Genomic DNA, 18,475 nt, shown 5'->3' on the forward strand with positions numbered 1-18,475 from the left:
CCTATCCATACGAACCCTATATCCATCCTCATATGCTGCAGTTTACTGATTAGAATTCCGTGTGGTATCCTGTCAATAGCCTTAGCAACGTCCAGCAGAATCACTGTAAACCCATAACCCTTATCCAGTTCAGTTGTCACTGTGTTATAAAACGTGAGCAAGTTACTGAGGCATGATCTACCCTTCACAAAATCATGCTGTCCCCATACAGTATCCCATTTTCATCTATCCATTCCTGTATTTACCTCTTGACTAATTTCTCCAAGATCTTGACAACGACTCCTGATATGCTGATTGGTCGGTAATTTTCAACACCAGTCTTGGAACCTCCTTTATGCAGTGGAACTATTCCCCTATTTCCATCCCCTCGGGACTAACCCAGACCCGAGACTCAAATTAAACAAAATGGTCAAGGGCACGGACAATTCTTTATCCACTTCACGTACGACACAAGCTGGTATACCATCCAAATCCACAGGGTGTATTCACATTGAGGTTTTGTAATAGACTATTCACCTCCATTTCATTCACCACAATTCCCGTATAAGCTGTTGGTTCCTTCATTCCTGCAATATCACCACCTGGATGATATACTCTTGCATAGTGCTCACTCAGTAATTCCACTATATCAACTGATTCGGTTACCTCCCTACCATTGGCATTCTTTAAAATCATTCTGCAGTATACATTTTTTATTATACTTGCAACATATCGAAAAAACTGTTTGGGATTCTCTTTAGCCTGCATGGATAATATTCTTTCATAATCCGCTTTTGCTTTTTTTTACCACACTCGTTACCCTTCTGGCCTGCGCTTTATACCGTTCATGTGCCTGCACGTCACCTTTCTCCTTAAATTCCCTCCACAGTTGTTTCTTTTTTGCAGCTCAAGCTTAATGGTGTTATTCATCATTTAACCCTACTTGATTTACTATTCGGACTCTGAGTATACAGTCAGCCATTTCCTCCTGCAGACACTCTTTAACCACCTCCCATGCACTATTAACATCCAGTTCTTGCAGTTTTACATGCCACTGCACTGAACTGAACCAAGCAATCTCCTAAGCTTGTCATACTTACGAGCCCGGTAATTTCACATGTACCCTGTCTTAATTGAAAATTCCACACATTTATCCACCTCCCAGGTCAAGACCCTATGATCACTCTTACCAATTGGAAGCAACGTGGTCATATGCATTACAACAAAATTTTCGGATGCAATTACAAGGTCAGGCACTCTCTTGACCCCTAGTATTTTCCATTACATGCTGTCACAGATAGTTATTCCTTAATAACTGCATAAAATCCAATTCCTTCCTCCCATGTGTCCTCTCCTCCTTCCAATCAATGTTACGATAGTTGAAATCCCCCCATAATAATTACCCTCCTTCCACTCATTCCTTCTATTTGCTTATGTATACTATCTCATGCATACTTATGCATAATATACAGTGGAGTACCCAACTCCACTGTATATTATGCATAAACGAAAAATGAGCAGCTGCATGTATAGCCATCATGATCAGCAATAAATGGGGAAAAAAATTGAATCATATAACTGGATCTCTGAAAAATAATAACGGCTAGACTTAAATAAGAAATTTATTACAATCAAAGGAATATATGCACCCGAAGAAGAAAAAAAATCTGAAACGGAATAATTCTATAAAAACCTTCAAAACGTAATTCGGAACACAAATAAACAAGATTACTTAATCATCGCAGGCGATCTCAATGCTAGAATTGGATCAAATCCATTTAGAGATTTAATAGGCAATCAAGGAGAAAACATAAATATCAATGGAAGAGAACTCAGGGAATTTGTAACCTATAATAGCTTGAAAATCACCAACAGCTTCTTTAAACATAAAGATATACATAAATATACATGGAAAGCTAGAGGATATAAAAGCATCATTGACTATATAATAGTTAAAAAATAGAGAAGTTGGTAAGAAATTGCAGAGTATACAGAGGATGCAATATTGACTCAGGCCACCATTTATTAATCAGTATTATTAAGATCCCAAACCAGAGAAATAGAAACAATGCAAGAACAAAAAAAAAAAAAGCAGGAGCAATTTAACATAGAACTGTTACAGCAAGATAGTATCAGAGAACTATATCAAAGAAGACTTACAAATCATACAAAGAAAATAAATGAAGATAGAGATATAGAAAATGAATGGCAAAACATTAAACAAATAGTAAAACAAGCAGAATATGAAGCCACAGGAACAAAACTAAGAAGAAAAAGGAAAGGACTAAGTACTTAGAACTCAGAAATAGGATCTTTTATAAGAAAGAACAAAGAAATCTACCTTAAATGGCTAAACGACAGAACCATAGAAAATGAAATAGAATATAAAAGAATCACAGCATTAACAAGAAGAGAAACCAGGAAAATAAGAAGACAAGACTGGGAAAAACTTGTATCAAGATTAGAGCATGACATAAATGGACCTAATCTCAAGAGCTATAAAATCATTAAAAAATGTCTCAAGAAACAAAGAATAATTTACAATTAGAAGGCCTCTCCACAAAAGAATGGACAAATCACTACACCCAACTTCTAAACAATAATAATTTTATTTCAAATTGAAATAAAACTAGTCATAAGTCAAGAAACAAATGAAGAACCAATACAGTTAAATTATCTAAAGAAAATATTGGAAAAAATAAAAAATAGAAAAGCTACAGCAGAATATGGAATAAATTCAGAATTATATAAATACAGCTCTAAATCATTTCAATTAAGATTAATTAAATTTCTGAACAGAATATGGGAAGAATGAAACATCCCACAAGAATGGAAGATAGCAATAGTCATAAGCATATTCAGAAAACGAAACAGAAAGGATTGTGAAAACTACAGAGGAATATCCTTATTAAATACATGCTATAAAATCTATGTAGATATAATTAACAGTAAATTAACACCATTGGCCGAGGAATTTGGAGAAGAACAATGCAGCTTCAGGAAAGGAAGATCTTGCATAGATCCCACATTTACACTCAAACAAATTATATAAAAAAGAATGGAATTTAACCTGCCAACATATGTGGCCTTCCTAGATTATGAGAAAGCCTAGTATCAAATCAACAGAACAAAATTAATCAATATACTGTACGAATTGAAGGCTCCACCTCAAACCACAAAAGCAATAGCAAATTTAATAGAAAAAAGCTATATTAAAATTAATAATGAAGCAACTGAAAAAATTAAAACCAATAGAGATCTCATTCAAGGAAGTCGATTATCACCAATACTCTTAAATATATATACTCTTATATATTTAAGATTATAATATATATAATCTTAAATATATAAAATTTCAACCGAATGGAGGAAAAACAAAATCATAGGAATTAAAATAAGAAATAAAGAATTAACCAGACTATTGTATGCTGACGATCGAGTTATTTTTGCTGAAAATGAAGGCCAATTACAGAAAAATCTACACGTATTGAACAAAACAGTATGATATGAAGATCTCAATAAATAAAACGAAATCAATAGCATTTCAAGGTAAAGAAATTAAAAGATGCAAACACAACAAAATAACAGAACAAGTGAACAAATTTAAATATCTAGGAAAATTTCATAAGCCCCAATGGAGAAATCTGCATTGCATATAAAAAGCAAAAAGTTCTAGCAGTCATTGGAACTTTGAACAGACACTTCAATAAACAGATGTCCACAACAACCCGAATGAAACTATATAAAATAATAGCCAAACCAATTCTGAAATATGGCAGTGAAACATGGACTTGGGGAGAACCAGATAAAAGACAAGTGGAAGCTGCAGAAATTAAGATCCTAAAACCGCTCGCACGCTATAAAAGAATAGACAAGGTAAGAAACGAAGAACTAAGAAAACAGTTATCGATAATTAACATAACAGATGACATCACAAACTATAGAAAGAACTGGTAAAACCATAAAAAGAATGATTGAGGACAGATGGTCAAATATTGCCTGGAAATATAAACCAAAGGAACACCGATCAAGAGGAAGACTCGGGAGGAAATGGACAGATGACTTTTTAAACTCTTGAAAACGTTACAGGCAAACAATTGCCTAATACGGGAAGCCAGGAAGAAGAAAAAAAATTAAAGTTCTATTTTAGTTTATAAATTTTAAAGATATAAAGTAAAGTAATTTAATTTAAATACATTTTCTTAAATATTAAAAAATGTAAAAAATATTAAAACGTAATTTTAAAAAAAAATAGATGCCATTATTATCCATTTGAAACGAAGTGGGTCATGAAACATCGCAATAATTTGCGTGGTCTTTATATTCAGAATTTTAAAAACGTACATGCCTTTTGAAATAAACGCCTTCCGTACTTTAAAAAAATACAATGTCTTTCTAAGACATTGATATCATTTTCTTTTCAGCAGACAGCAGTTATACCGATGGCATACATACAATTTGAAACGTGGCAATATATCTTGGTTCTCTATGATTGCGATACCTTAAAGCAGCGGTAGGCCTGTGTCCTGCTCGTTAGTTTGCAGCCGGAGAGTGAGACATTTTGCCAACTCCGAATATAGCCCAAGCCGCTACGACGTGTCTCAGGCGGCCAAGGACAAGTAGACTTTTCTGCTATTATCCATTACTTCTGGCAGTAAAGGTGAGCTCTAGTAAGGGAGTGCTAGAATATCGGCTCCTTTACATAATACCTGATGCATGCCATTTCTGGTACTTTATTTCTGATTAGTACATAAAAAAGAATTCTGTGAAAATGCTATATGGCTGAATCATCATATATATGTTCTTCATAAGGCTACGATAACAAGTGTATTTAGCATCATTCTCGCACAAAAATGCAAAATTCATCCCCAGGGAATATATAGGAATAATTCGCTACGTTTATATAGAATAGACTACAATGGATATTTTGCATTTGTGAATTTTTGCCAATTAAATCAAAATAAGCACAAAATTCCTTCTCCCGGATATATATATATATATATATATATATATATATATATATATATACAAAGAAGTTCACCGTAGCTGCCATAAAGTGCTATACAGCAAAGTTTTCCATAACACACTACCAGTTCTATCGTAGTCATTATGACTGTTAGCTACCAGTACGACGTTGCTTCTTCTACTTCCGGTGGATTTATCCGACTTCTCTTTCGGTGGAGGGGAAGTGTTTGGAAGACAGTGTACAGAGAAATGGTTATTTTTTTAATAGGCTATGGCTGTCTCACTATACTATACCGCTTCCTTCTTGGTGACGGACAAAAAAGGTAAGTCGATATTATTTTCTTCATGAATATGAAGGCTTTTTAAAAGTAGAAAAGTTGGAAACTTAATATAATAGTTCAGATCGAATTACACTATATAATGTTCTAAAATACTAACTGTAGACAGCGTTTATTTTATTTTTAAAGTGAATTCAATTAATTCACGTAATTAATTCATGTAATGATCAATATAAACATGATTATTTATTATTCAAATGCATTATAAGGTAATCCAAAGCAAAAAAAAAAACTTTAAAATAGTTAATCTCGTAGACACAATTAGTACGATTAATTTATCTCACAGTAATGTACAGGTTTAGAACCTCTTGTGGGTGGAAGTCACATAAATTATTTTAAAAGGATATCTAATTTTATTTTAATGAATGTTTCAATCTAATCTCATAGATGGAAAATTTCTATATTATGTTACAAATAATATGAACCACCTTCATATGTAATGTTCATATTTATGCATTTATTTAAATAAATAATCATGAGTGTAATTATTCATTAAAAATAATTATCGCTCTGTTTTGTCCCTATGCAACAGTGTTTATCAGATTATTATTATTATTATTATTATTATTATTATTATCATTATTATTATTATTATTATTATTATTATTATTATTTATAAAAACAAGAACAAACCGTTGCTAATAACCATTAAATGTTCTTTTAAAAACTGAAAGTCTCATTACCAACATTTTTCTAAAAAGAATGCAATATCTATAAATATAAATAATACATTTTTATTTATTCATGTAATGAATAAATTTCGTCTGTTTTTATCTCTAGTAAATTATACAGTGAACTGTTATGAAGAAGTCTGTTATATATATAAGAGTTGAAGAATAAGCAAAAGCGAATGAAAAACGAAGCTGTATTACTTATTACTATACATACTCAGGAGAGTGAAAAAATTAAATACAACGAAATGAATGTCTTCCTCTTCCTAACATGGAATTTAGGTCAAGTGGCCTGCTACGGTCTCATGCTATCTCTTTCTTGGTCTTCCGATTCTTCTTTTTCCACGTATTTTATATCTGTATAATGTTTTCGATAGTCTGCTGTTGTTCATTTGATTTAAATGTTCAATCCATTTTTGTTTATAATCTCTTATGTAGTAATTAATTGGTTTTATATTCAGGGATTGTAAAATTTCTTCATTGATTTTATGGTCCTACTTGATACATCCAGCTGTTTTTCTGAGAAATTTAATTTCTGCTATTTGAATTCGCTTTTCATCTTTCCTTTTTATGGTCCATGTTTCACTTCCATATAGTAGAGTTGGTTTTGACAAGACATTATATAGTCTGATTCTAGTGTTTTTGTATAGGGATGGCTTAAATATATTATTTATTATGCCATTTACTTTGACGATATTTGATATTTTAGTGCCTATGTCTTTTTCTTCTTCGTATTTTTTCGTAACCACATCCCAAGTATTTGAAAGTATTTACTTGTTCTAATATTTTATTTTCTATCACTATTTTGCTTCTTATTGGGTTTTCTCCTCAGAATGCCATTATTTTTGTTTTTTCTTTAGATACTGTCATATTATATTGTTTTGAGATATCATTTAATAATCGTTGTAAATCATCTTCTGATGTAGCTAATACTATTTGATCATCTGCAAATAGTAGTGTATCTACCTTCATTTGTAGGGTTATTTGTACACCAAATGGATTATACTGTTTCCAGACTGGTATAATTTTATTTATATATATTGAAAAGCAGGGGTGAGAGGGTAAATCCTTGTCGTACTCCTTTCAATTCTGAGATGTGTTCTAATTTAATTGCAATTTTATTTCCTGTATATATTTCTTGAACGGATTGTAAATGTTGGTTTGATATATTTAAATCGGTTAATATTTAAAACACTTTTTGTCTACTAATTTTGTAAGAGGCATTTTTATAATCATTAAAGGCCACGTGTGTTTCTTTTTGAAATTACCTTCTCTTTTTTATTAATAATTTTAGAATAAAAATTGGATCTATGCAGATCAGCCTTTTGGAAACCGTTTTGTTCTTCTAGTAGTTTGTCCTCTACAATACTGTTTAGCTTCTCTTTTAATATTCCTGCACATATTTTATATCCTGTATTTAGCAGATTAATTTCCCTATAGTTATTACATTCTATTTCCTTTTTTTATAGATTGAGATAAACCAGTGCTTTTCTCCATGAGTTTGGAGTTTTTCACGACATCCAAACCATATTAAAAAATTTCAGAAGTCTTTCATTAAATTTTTCACCTGCATTTTTGTATAGTTCATTATTGATATTGTCTTCTCCTGGTGTTTTCTTATTTTTCATCTTCTTTATCATATTTTTCAATAAACAATTATTAAAGAAAAAAATTAAATGCAACGAAATGAATATCTGAATCGAAATTTTTGCGAAATAAGAGAAGAAACCTTAAAACATTTTAATACGCTGAACTGTATATTTATTTTAAAACAATAATAAACAAGTTTGGGATTTCAATAATGTAATTTATTTAGCTGGTTCTTAAAGATAAATATAGAAAAATACTCCTCCAGACTCAATTTCATTTCTCAGTTCCATCATATTCAACAGTGTGCTGGAACAGTGTCCACTGTCTGATCAAAAATATCCGGGACGTCTCCTCATCTCAGCTCTCTCTCTCTCTCTCTCTCATATGGAAAGTATAATTTGGAGTTGTTCCACCCTTTGCTGCTATAACAGCTTTTAATATTCACTTTCCATTTTGGGTAGTACGTTGCCACAGTGATGCCCTCCATTTTCCATTTTTCCAGAAAAGTATTAATGCTGATCATTGATGTCGGGCGATTCGGCTTTTCTCGCAGTCGCTTTTCCAATTCATTCCACAGATGTTTCATGGGATTTGGATCAGAATTCTGTGTGGGCTAGTCAAGTTCTTCGACACCTATCACATCAAACCATTCCAGCACAGATCTTTCTGTGGACGAGGCATTGTTGTATGGATACAGGAAAGAGCCTTCACCGAGCTGTTGCCACTGGAACTAGGAAGCTCAGTCCGAACTCTGAAAAACAGTCCGATATGGTGCCTTCTCCATTACACTTCACAGTTGACACAACACTTTGGGACAGGTAGCTTTCTGGCATCCGAAAACACACATCCGGCGGTAGCACTACCGGATGGTGAAGCGAAATTTACACCACTCTACCAGATTGGAGTTGCCCTTGCTGATGTTAGGCTTGTGCGGCTAAGCAGCTATGAAAACCCGCTTTCTTCAGCTTCCTATGAATAGTTGTGGTGCAGGTGTTGCTTGAAGCGCCATTTAGGAAATTTGTAGCGAGTGTTGCAATCGAGGACAGGCAACTATTCGCGCCACAGTCTCCAGCAAATGAGACCTACCAGGTCGTGATTCTGCTGTTGCTCCTATGCATTTTTACTTGACAATGACTTCTAATTATCACAATAGTTGATTGGGATAGCTGCAGCAGGGCAGAAATTTTCCAAGCTAAGTTGCGAGGGTGACATTCCTATAATAGTACCTTGTCGAAAGTTACTGCGCTCTCAGCACGGCCCATTTGACTATGAATATTTGAAGACATCCTTCCTTTTATCTGTATGCACCATGGTGTAACCTATATGGTCATATCCACCACTATAATGGGATGTCCGTATAATTTTGACCAGTGATGTACACGATATATTATGTCTTCCATTTAGTTAAGCAAAACAGGATCACTTCCTATGTTTCATAAATGCATAGGATATGATGTCTCCTGCCTTTATTATAAATAAGCCAACGAGGTTTACCAATTTTAAAGGAAAAACAGTTTGATTATTTATCAATACAATTAATGCAAAAGTAAAACATTTAATGATTATATAGAATATTTGGCTATCAATACACTGTTTGCTTTGATAAAATATCCTCTAAGTAACAGTATCAAGTGGGTTGTTAATCAGATGCAATCCATCACAATAGCCAAAGAAAACCTGACGAAAATAACCATTGTGGTCACTTTCGTTAATTAGAGCATGCCCAACTTCACATGTTCTAACCAGGCAATCCAATAGTATAGCAATCACACAAATTTAGTCCCTAAGATAAAAAAAAATGCATTTTGAGTTATTTCGATGATACGTTCAGTATTAACTAAAGTTTCTAATCAAATTTTCTGGCATCTGACGAACATGGTTATAAAAAAGTATGGGAAAAATAGAATGCGGAGAACAATAACTGATTTATCCATCCTTCTATCTGTACATAAAAATTTTGTTGTATTCAAACAAGTTTTTGAGTATTTTCAATTTTTTATAGGACGACATCAATTTCCAAAATTACTAAAAAAGTATGCAAAATTATATGAATACAAATTACACAAATACTTTGTATTATATTAAACTCTGAGTTGTTTTGTATGAAATGCTGTGATAATGAATGGCGTCTCTAAACCACATTACTATAATACAGAATGATTAATTTAGTTTTCGCAACAACTCCAAGTTATAAATAGGATGGTTACAAGTAGTTGGCTTAGTAAGCATCATGTCTGTCTGTTTCTCTTTCTCTCTCTTTACTGTGTGTGTGTGTGTGTGTGTGTGTGTGTGTGTGTGTGTGTGTGTGTGTGTGTGTGTGTGTGTGTGTGTGTGTGTGTGTGTGTGTGTGTGTGTGTGTGTGTGTGTGTGTGTGTGTGTGTGTGTGTGTGTGTGTGTGTGTGTGTGTGTGTGTGTGTGTGTGTGTGTGTGTGTGTGTGTGTGTGTGTGTGTGTTTGTTAAAGACATATCAAGGTTATTACTTCGGTACAAGACCGCAAGGCAAATGATCCGTGCGAAGAGAGGAGAAACAGAATCAGTTATAATGTGCACAATGCATCTATTATAACACTCATAAGGAATTTTCATGCTTATGAGATCTGCAGTAGTGCTTCTTAAAATTTTTTGAGATTGCGGAACCTTACATATTTTTTCTTCTGAGAACTCCTGTGAAATTTTTCATAAAAATATTATCGGAATGAAATTATGACAATGAGCGATCGCTTGCAAAATATTTTCAGTCAAAATAATATATAATACACAACATTTCAAATAAGAAAGCAACATAAGTATTTTAGAATTAAGGCCTTTCGATAATATTTTCATGTTTAAATCAATCACAGTAGTGTATACGTCTCGATACTTTCAGCTGCTGCAGTTACGTTCGTTCACTCTTTGATGCTGTACGCTCTTCAACATGTTTGTAGTAGTTCCACTACCTTTTATTGTTTTAAAAAGAAATCTAACTTACTCTAATCTAACTCGAATCATAAATTTAATAAATATTTTACACAAATTACTTCTAATACAAGTTATAAACGTTTGTATACTCTTGGAAATATCTAAGCATTTTGGCGGAACCCATAGAGTTCCACGGAACACAGTTTAAGAAACGAAGAAACTGCTTTCCAGTAATATATATTGTATATATACTAAATGACTTAAAGCCGAGAGATAAAAGTAAAAAATACTATTTAATTAAGTAGATTGCACGACTAGTTCGTCTTCATAGAGGATTTCTTCGGGTCTCAATATCTTACATCAGTTCAGTCTCCAATAAATTGGCTAAAGTCCTTAAAAAATACAACATCAGGACGTTTTTCACTACACTCCCTAATGTCCGTTCTCTTGTAAGCCATCCGAAGCCTATTCATCACAACCTGAAGTATCCAGGTGTATATAAGTTATGGTGCGATTGTAATATTCCTTATTTTTGACAGACTAACAAATCTATTGAACTTCGTATAGAAGAGCATAAGAGAAACATCTCCTATAAAAGATCACATGCATCTGCACTATCCAGTCATGTTCTTTTCTCAAACAATCCTCATGATGATATACAGAGTCACTCAGTTTGCTGGGATAAATCCGAAAACATTTTTCGTTTCAGTGATGAGTTTGAGAGGAAATCGTGGAATCCAGGGAAATCCTCCTTAATCCTGAACATGTGAACAGCAATTTGAGTTACAACATCCCTGATAGCCATGCTGCAGTTGTTCAATACTGGCCTTCACGAGAACCCGCAAGCACGCATGCAACGAACAATAGCGCGTTAGATAGAACAACTTGTAAAATACAACGTTTTTGTGTCAATTATGTGTTGCATTTTTTGCCTGTAATTCTCAGTTTTTGTAACTTCAATTTTTTATTATTATGTTCTACCTGAAGAAGGCTGTAAAAGGCTGAAAGTAGTTGTATCATTCTCATTAAAACTTAATATTTTATCTCGATTTAAAGTCATTAAATATTTTTTCTTTAAAATGCACCATTACAATAGAAGCTCAGGAATACACACACACACACACACACACACACACACACACACACACACATATATATATATATATATATTCGTTCATTCGTTCATCTCGAAGACTGACTTCTTAACGTAACACAAAAAATCGAAACAGGAAGTTTTCTGAAAAACTTTGTCCTTTACAAGTTGTGATGCATACCTTCTTTAATAAACGGTATATGTTTTTGATCGTATTGCATGGTATTAGGGGTGGAAAAAAACCAATATTACAGTGGAATAAAACTTGGGAGATACTTGGCAACACAGGAGAATGCTCAGACTTTCCTTGAGCTTCCTTGGTTTTGGTCTGATTGTTAGACAAATACAGTGGAGGAGAATATCAGGTACTTTATAAAAAACAGCTATAGCTTGTATAGAGTTAATTTGTAATTTTCATAATTATTATTTATTTGATATGTTTTATGTTAGAAAATTAAGTATCTGTGGCTTCATCAAGACTCCACTGGCAGTACCAGTTAGACAACAGGTATCATCCACACCTTCAAGAATCGAGCATGTTCGATTTTAAAAATGAAGACAGACTTGCCACAGAACTTCAGGTCCTCTCAAATTTCTTTTTTCTTAACGGTTATTCAAAAACACCCAAAAACACGGCTGACAAGATTTTGTTTTCAAACAGTCCTTCCCTGCCGTAACTAGAACGTCTAGCATAGAGATTCGATCTCCATTCCATATGTTGGCTATCTCTCCATTAGGACTGCTTCTCTTTTCAAAGACCATAACATCAGAGTAACTTTCAACCGATTAACAACTGTTAACAGCCCCGCAGTTCTCTTAAGGACTATTATATATAAATTCCATACACAAAGCAAGGATATTGATATTATTAAGTGAACAAAAAGAGCGATTAGACTGATATCTGAAATAAGCAGCTACTCCTACAACTTCTCTTCGATTTCGTAGTTTATAAATCTACCAAACAAGCAGTAGCTGATTACCCAATAGGCGCACTAAGCGCGCGGGTAGGCCTCGTTGTCTCGAGGGGCCTCAAAAATCATATAGCAAACAAATATACCTCTAAAAAACGTAGAGACAATCTTAATTTTTTTTTTACTTTAGCAATAAGCAATGCTAGTGGCGAACCTTCTTTTTCGGTCTTAAAAATAATAAAAAATATTTAAGAAATAGTTTAGGGCAGACGAAATGATTTATCCATAATGTTTATAGAAAATGTTATAGTTAATATGTTAAATTATGAAAACATTATCGATTAATTTGCAGATTTAAAAGTACGATAGGTAACATTGTAAGTTGTAATACTAACTAGACAAATTAAATAAATAATTATAAATAAAGAAAAAACTTGTTGTTATTTAAGGATTTTATTGTCTTTTAATATATAAAAAAACACTTTTACATAAAGGGCCTTATAACAAAATTGCGTCTAGGGCCTCAGAGGCGCATAATCCACTACTTGAAACAAGGTCTGTAAGAGAGAATTTAGATGAAGTTTATAAAGCTGTAAACGAACTGAGCAAGTCATACAGTCATATATTATTGAGCAAGTCATATATTAAAAAGACAATAAAATCCTTAAATAATAACAAGTTTTTTCTTTATTTATAAGTATTTATTTAATTTGTCTAGTTAGTATTACAACTTACAATGTTACCTTGCTCAATTGGCAAAGATATTTTTAAAACAATGCATCAACAGATTAATTTTAAACTAATGAATTTTTTCCTGTAGCTTAAGAAAATATTTCTTAAGGCAGCGCCTTCCTGAAGTATATTCCGATAATAAACTCCTAGACGAAATGTAGCAATAGCTAATAGAAATAAATTTAGAAATGCACAGGACAAGAGGGCTTGACATTAGTACTATGTAACTGGTATCTTTTATAGTTCGTATACACCTAGGTTTGTACTTATTCAGGATTCACGATTTTTATTATTAACTGTTTATTTTTATTTATTTATTTTTGATTTGACACACCAAATACATTTATATTATATAAGGTAGAAGATGAATTTTATCGTCTGATTCAAGATCACTTCTCTGCTTTAATGGAGACATCGAATGAAAAAATTCCATATTTGATCTCCAGAGCAGGATTTCCAAATTATCTAATCCTAATCCCACGCAAGGTATTAAAACGGTATTTAACTAAAGTTATTAAACTATCATATTAATATAAGGCAGTTTTACAACCTTTAATTGGTACAATTGTCATGAAATTCTGGTAAATATTCTGTCTATTCTGTATGATGAGTATTCTTAGATCAATATTACCTTCCTTTTAATGCTAATATCAAAAATTTAATGATGATGAATGAAGTGCAGAAAAGAGCGACCGGACTGGTATCAGGAATAAGAATTTATTCTTTTGATGTCTCTTTGATTTGGTAATTTATAAACTTACAAATCAAGATCTGTCAGAGGGGATTTAGTTGAGAAAGCTGTTAAGGGAATGAAGAAGCTGAATTGTAAGGAAATAGTTTAATGCTAATAATAAAAATTTTGATATCGTCATAATGAGATAAGCTAATTCACCTTTTTGAATTTTTGTTTTTACTTTATTATTATTATTATTTGTTTTACGTATTTTGGATATTTTCAACAAAGAGCAATGCCTTCTATTGACAGTGATTCAGTAATGGAAATAACGCTATGGGGAAAAGAACGTATTTCTTAGGCAAGATACATTCATCCTGCTTTTCGTTTAAGAACATAACTTTTTCATCAGAAAGTAATAAGCTAATCACTACGTATGCTGGTTTAAAGGTAATAATAATTGAAGGAAAAATTTTCATAATTAGACAAGGTGTTTGATAGCTGGCAGACGAATTTCATTCGACCTTTGTGAAACGACCACATTGAAAGCCTGAACAGGCTTGAAAAGCTCCGTGTTTGGTCTCTAGAGCAGGAATTTCGGTTTATATAACCCTGCCCATCCATGGCAACAATACTAACATACTATACGGTAAGAGGTTTTGTTGGATAGGTTGGAAAAAAAAAACTTCAGGCGCATTAGAACGTTAAGATGGAATTATGTCCCCAAGTTGTTGCGAAAACTCGTAATCGACTATCGTTTATTTCGTATTAAATGAAAATTTACTTATATATTTCCGACTTCTTAATGATGGTGGCCTTGGTCGGGGAAAGAGATAGAGAGAGAGAGACATCTGCTGGAATCCCATCTAAGACGCGAAGAATCTTTCTATAGGTTTTTCCGCAGAAGATTAGTTAGCTTATCTCTTACAGAAGTGGGAGGGTTTTCTTTCCTTGAAAGTGACAAAAACATCCAAAACTGTATGCAGTCTTAACTGCTTCAATCGTAATTCCATACAATAATTATAGCAACGTATACATGAAATTTGTACTCGTATTTCATGCCTTTACTTATATATTTCGTATATACGTAGGCTGTTCAATAAGTAATAAGACTATATTTATACAGAAAACAGATTACCTTTAATCGTCATCATTTACATGGTCTTTTTCGAAGTAACTACTGTGAGACGCGATGCATTTGTCCCAACGTTGCGTCCACTTCTTAAACACATGTGAGAGTCCGTTTTTTGAGAGTTCTTTCAAAACCGCCTCAGCAGCTTTTACATGCTTTGTTGCTTTCGAAATGGCGGCCTCTTAGTGGTTTCTTGAGCTGAGGAAACAGCTAGAAATCGCACAGTGCGAGATCAGGACTGTATGGAGGGTATGGTAGGATATCTGTGTTGTTCTTCTGCAAAACGTCCACTACACACCCAGCAATATGTGGCCTTGCATTATCGTGGTGCAATAAGAAGCCATTCTTCAGCAATGGACGCTTCCTTTCGACATGCTTAATGATAATCGCTGCTGTGTTGATCATTGTCTCTGTGATGGACGTTGAAAGTCTTTCCTCACGTTCAAGATCTTCCGCATTTTGCCTTTCTTCCTTAAAAGTGTTATCTCATCTCATCTCATCTCATCTTCTTCCTTATACCCTCTTTTACCTTGCGGTGTCGAGGGTCCATTGATCATCGGACCTCAATCTGTTTACAGGATAAGGTGGTCAGCCCTATGCCCCGGTATATCCTATGGCCTGTAGTGTTAAGTTCTCAAGGCCAGTTTGTCTGCTTTGCGGGATGAAAAACCCCAGAATAAACTGGGGGAAATCGCTGTCCACGCCCAAGACTGCCCTACTGTCCACGCCCAAGACTGGCTAACTTGGCTATGGCTGAGGAAGATCCTTCAGCTCCTCACGTCACCGACGGGAATCGAACCTAGGACACTCCTTCCCCAGGCATATGGTTGCAAAGCGCATAACCACTAGGCTAACCGCGCGGACCAATTCGCACTAAGTGTTTTCCGCTGGCATAAAACATAAAAGTTTTATGCCAGCGGAAAACACTTGCCCTCGACATTCCTTCATCGTGGAAAGCTTGGCGTATCATGTTAAAAGTGTCCGATGCCGATTTTTGCAAACGCACACAAAATTTAATCGCATAACGCTGTTCCAAGGACGCTTCTATTTCGAAGACTGGTCGCACCTCGTAGCCACGCCGATGAGCACTTGCGTTTAGTCACTGACACTCTGGCACATCAGCCCGTATACGTCAACCTCTTTTGTTAATACATACAGCAACATTTCTTTATTCCACAGAAGTTAATATTGTGATGAGTGGTTTCGCCAAAGTAAAATTAGTCTTATCACTTATTGAACAGCCCACGTATATTTCATGGAAGCATAACATCATATAATTTTTGTTCCATTAGTTATAATCCGATATTTATTTTTATGTGAATTCCACTGAAGAAAGAGTGTAAACCTATAGTAAGTTAGTACTGTAGGTGAACTGAGGATTTTTTATTACTTTTAATAATTTTGTATTATTTTTACCAGTCTTGGAAACTTAGTGCTAAATAATTAGCACTAAGTTTCCAAGATTGGAGCCCGAAAAACTGTTGGTTGGAGAGCAAATATGCTAACTACTCGACCAAACAGGCAGATATATATGTTTGCTGTATACTGATATTTAGAAATGCGATTAGCAAGCTTGAATTTTTGGAATAACCAGCTCAAATACTCACACTAAGCTTATCATTTAGATGTAGTTCGTTCGTATTGTTGCGTGCATACTTATATTTTAATTAAAATCAGCGCTGGAAGACTATGCGGCATATTATTTTTGGTAAAGTAAGTAAAATTGTATGGTATAACAATTTAAACTCAAATTCAAATTTAAGTTGCATTTGAAGCAAGGAAGCAACCAGAAGGAACCAAAAAACAGAATTTCTAACTAGTTAATCGAAAAGGATCGCCACACGCTCTGCTGTGATGGGTCCTCGTCATCCGAACAATGATAAAAAAACGAAGAAGGAAAAAAAAAAAAGAAAGCGAAAAAACGTTTTAATGCGTGAACTGCATTACTCTGTTTATATGAACGGTATCAGACTAGATTGCAAGAATTGGCTAATAGGTGGTGGATGAAATAATAGGTTATTTCGCCAATAAAATTTCGCGAAATAATGCACTGTCTATAAACTGGGTTGCCTTCGTTTTAAATGCGATTCTTTCTTACAGATGTGGTTTGAATTCGCTGTCTTGAAAGTCGATAATTACGGTCCTCTCGATGTCAGGATATCACTGAGAGATCTGGGATGATTTTTTTTCTTAGTTATCTTTTTAAAAGCATCAAGCACGGGTATATTGCAGTCTCAGCAATGTTCTAGTAATCTACTGTTACAGTACTTCGTCTAGCAGATCCCTTGTGAACGACATCATATCCTGTTTGTTATGGGAAAGTAGAAATTGCATTATAGTATTAAATAACATCATTTTGTATTCCTATAATTTTAATTCTGAGAAAATCCTATAATATGTGACTGCATTTAAGTACACTACTGGAAAGAAATTAGCTGACACCATAGTGTGAGGAAGAAACAAACATGGCGCCCACATTAATAAATTGAAGGACCTCCTTTGCTACGATGACTCCAGCGGGACTCTACGGGACATACTTTCCACAAGTGTATGATAGTGATCAATTGGAATTTTGGACCATTCTTAATTTAAGCATGTAATGAAGTCCTGAAATGTTGTAAGGCGGACGTCAATTGACCTCAGGCTCTTCAAAAGCTAATTCAACTAAACTGTGTATGAAATATGAGTAATCAGCAGCAAAGTAGCTATGTTTTTCTCTAAAGGATATAAATTCAAACGTTTTCAATATCCACTGACCATGACAATATAACTAAATACTTTTTTTTTCTCTCTTCTTATGCATATAACACATTAGGTTTCAAAACCTAATTTTATGTTTTTATTTGTTTATGCTATTTTTACATTATGTTGAAATTTCAGGAATGCATATCAGTTTACCGTGGTATGGTTTAGGCTGGCTGTCACCCAAAAGTTGGTGTTAAGTAGTTATTTGATGGTGATACTGAGCTACGATTGATGGGTTTCAACAGTATCATCCTCAGTACAAGTATATTAGCCAATGCTTAATTGCATATACATGTAATGACAATGTTTGCAAAATACACGTATTATTTCCTACTTCTCATAAATCACAATGTTTTTCTCCTCTATGGCAGTTTGTTTGTTGATCATGTTCAGAATTTAAAATAATAATAATAAGTAAATAAATAATGGCGAAGTGTTTTTTCTGTATCGATTTAACAATCGCTTCGGATTAGCAATTGTTAAATTTCATATTTGTTAAATTGCAAACTAATTCACATATTTGTGAATTAGTGTGAAATCGCAGTCTTGTTATTTAATATTTTGGTATAGCAATTCTGCAATTAGGACTGAAGTTATATTTTAACTTAGATATTCTGATAATGTCACTACATAGTTCTCTTAAAATTTATATCTTAATATAATTTTTTTTGTATATTTTAACTTTTGTACTGTCGATCTAGCTAGCATATGAATGATATTCTTCAGTCTTCTCGGAATAACTGCTCCA

General features: G+C 33.6%; 1 protein-coding gene across 2 annotated transcripts in view; it reads left to right on the plus strand.

The window, feature by feature from the left end:
* Positions 1-4,528: 4,528 nt before the first annotated feature.
* LOC150105402 (uncharacterized) overlaps positions 4,529-18,475 on the plus strand; it is a 150,205-nt gene continuing 136,258 nt past the window's right edge. Inside the window, exon 1 of one of the 2 annotated variants that reach the window (XM_090394776.1) lies at positions 4,529-5,267. In XM_090394776.1, coding sequence (XP_090250902.1) covers positions 5,089-5,267 — 179 coding nt within the window. In that variant the 5' untranslated portion in view covers positions 4,529-5,088. The remainder of the gene's footprint in view (positions 5,268-18,475) is intronic. The other variant, XM_090394777.1, reaches the window with a different exon arrangement.

The sequence above is a fragment of the Typopeltis vanoorti genome, chromosome 6 (genome assembly GCF_054136105.1).
Source record: "Typopeltis vanoorti isolate ZY-2024b chromosome 6, IOZ_Tvanoo_1.0, whole genome shotgun sequence".
Lineage (NCBI taxonomy): Eukaryota > Metazoa > Arthropoda > Arachnida > Uropygi > Thelyphonidae > Typopeltis > Typopeltis vanoorti.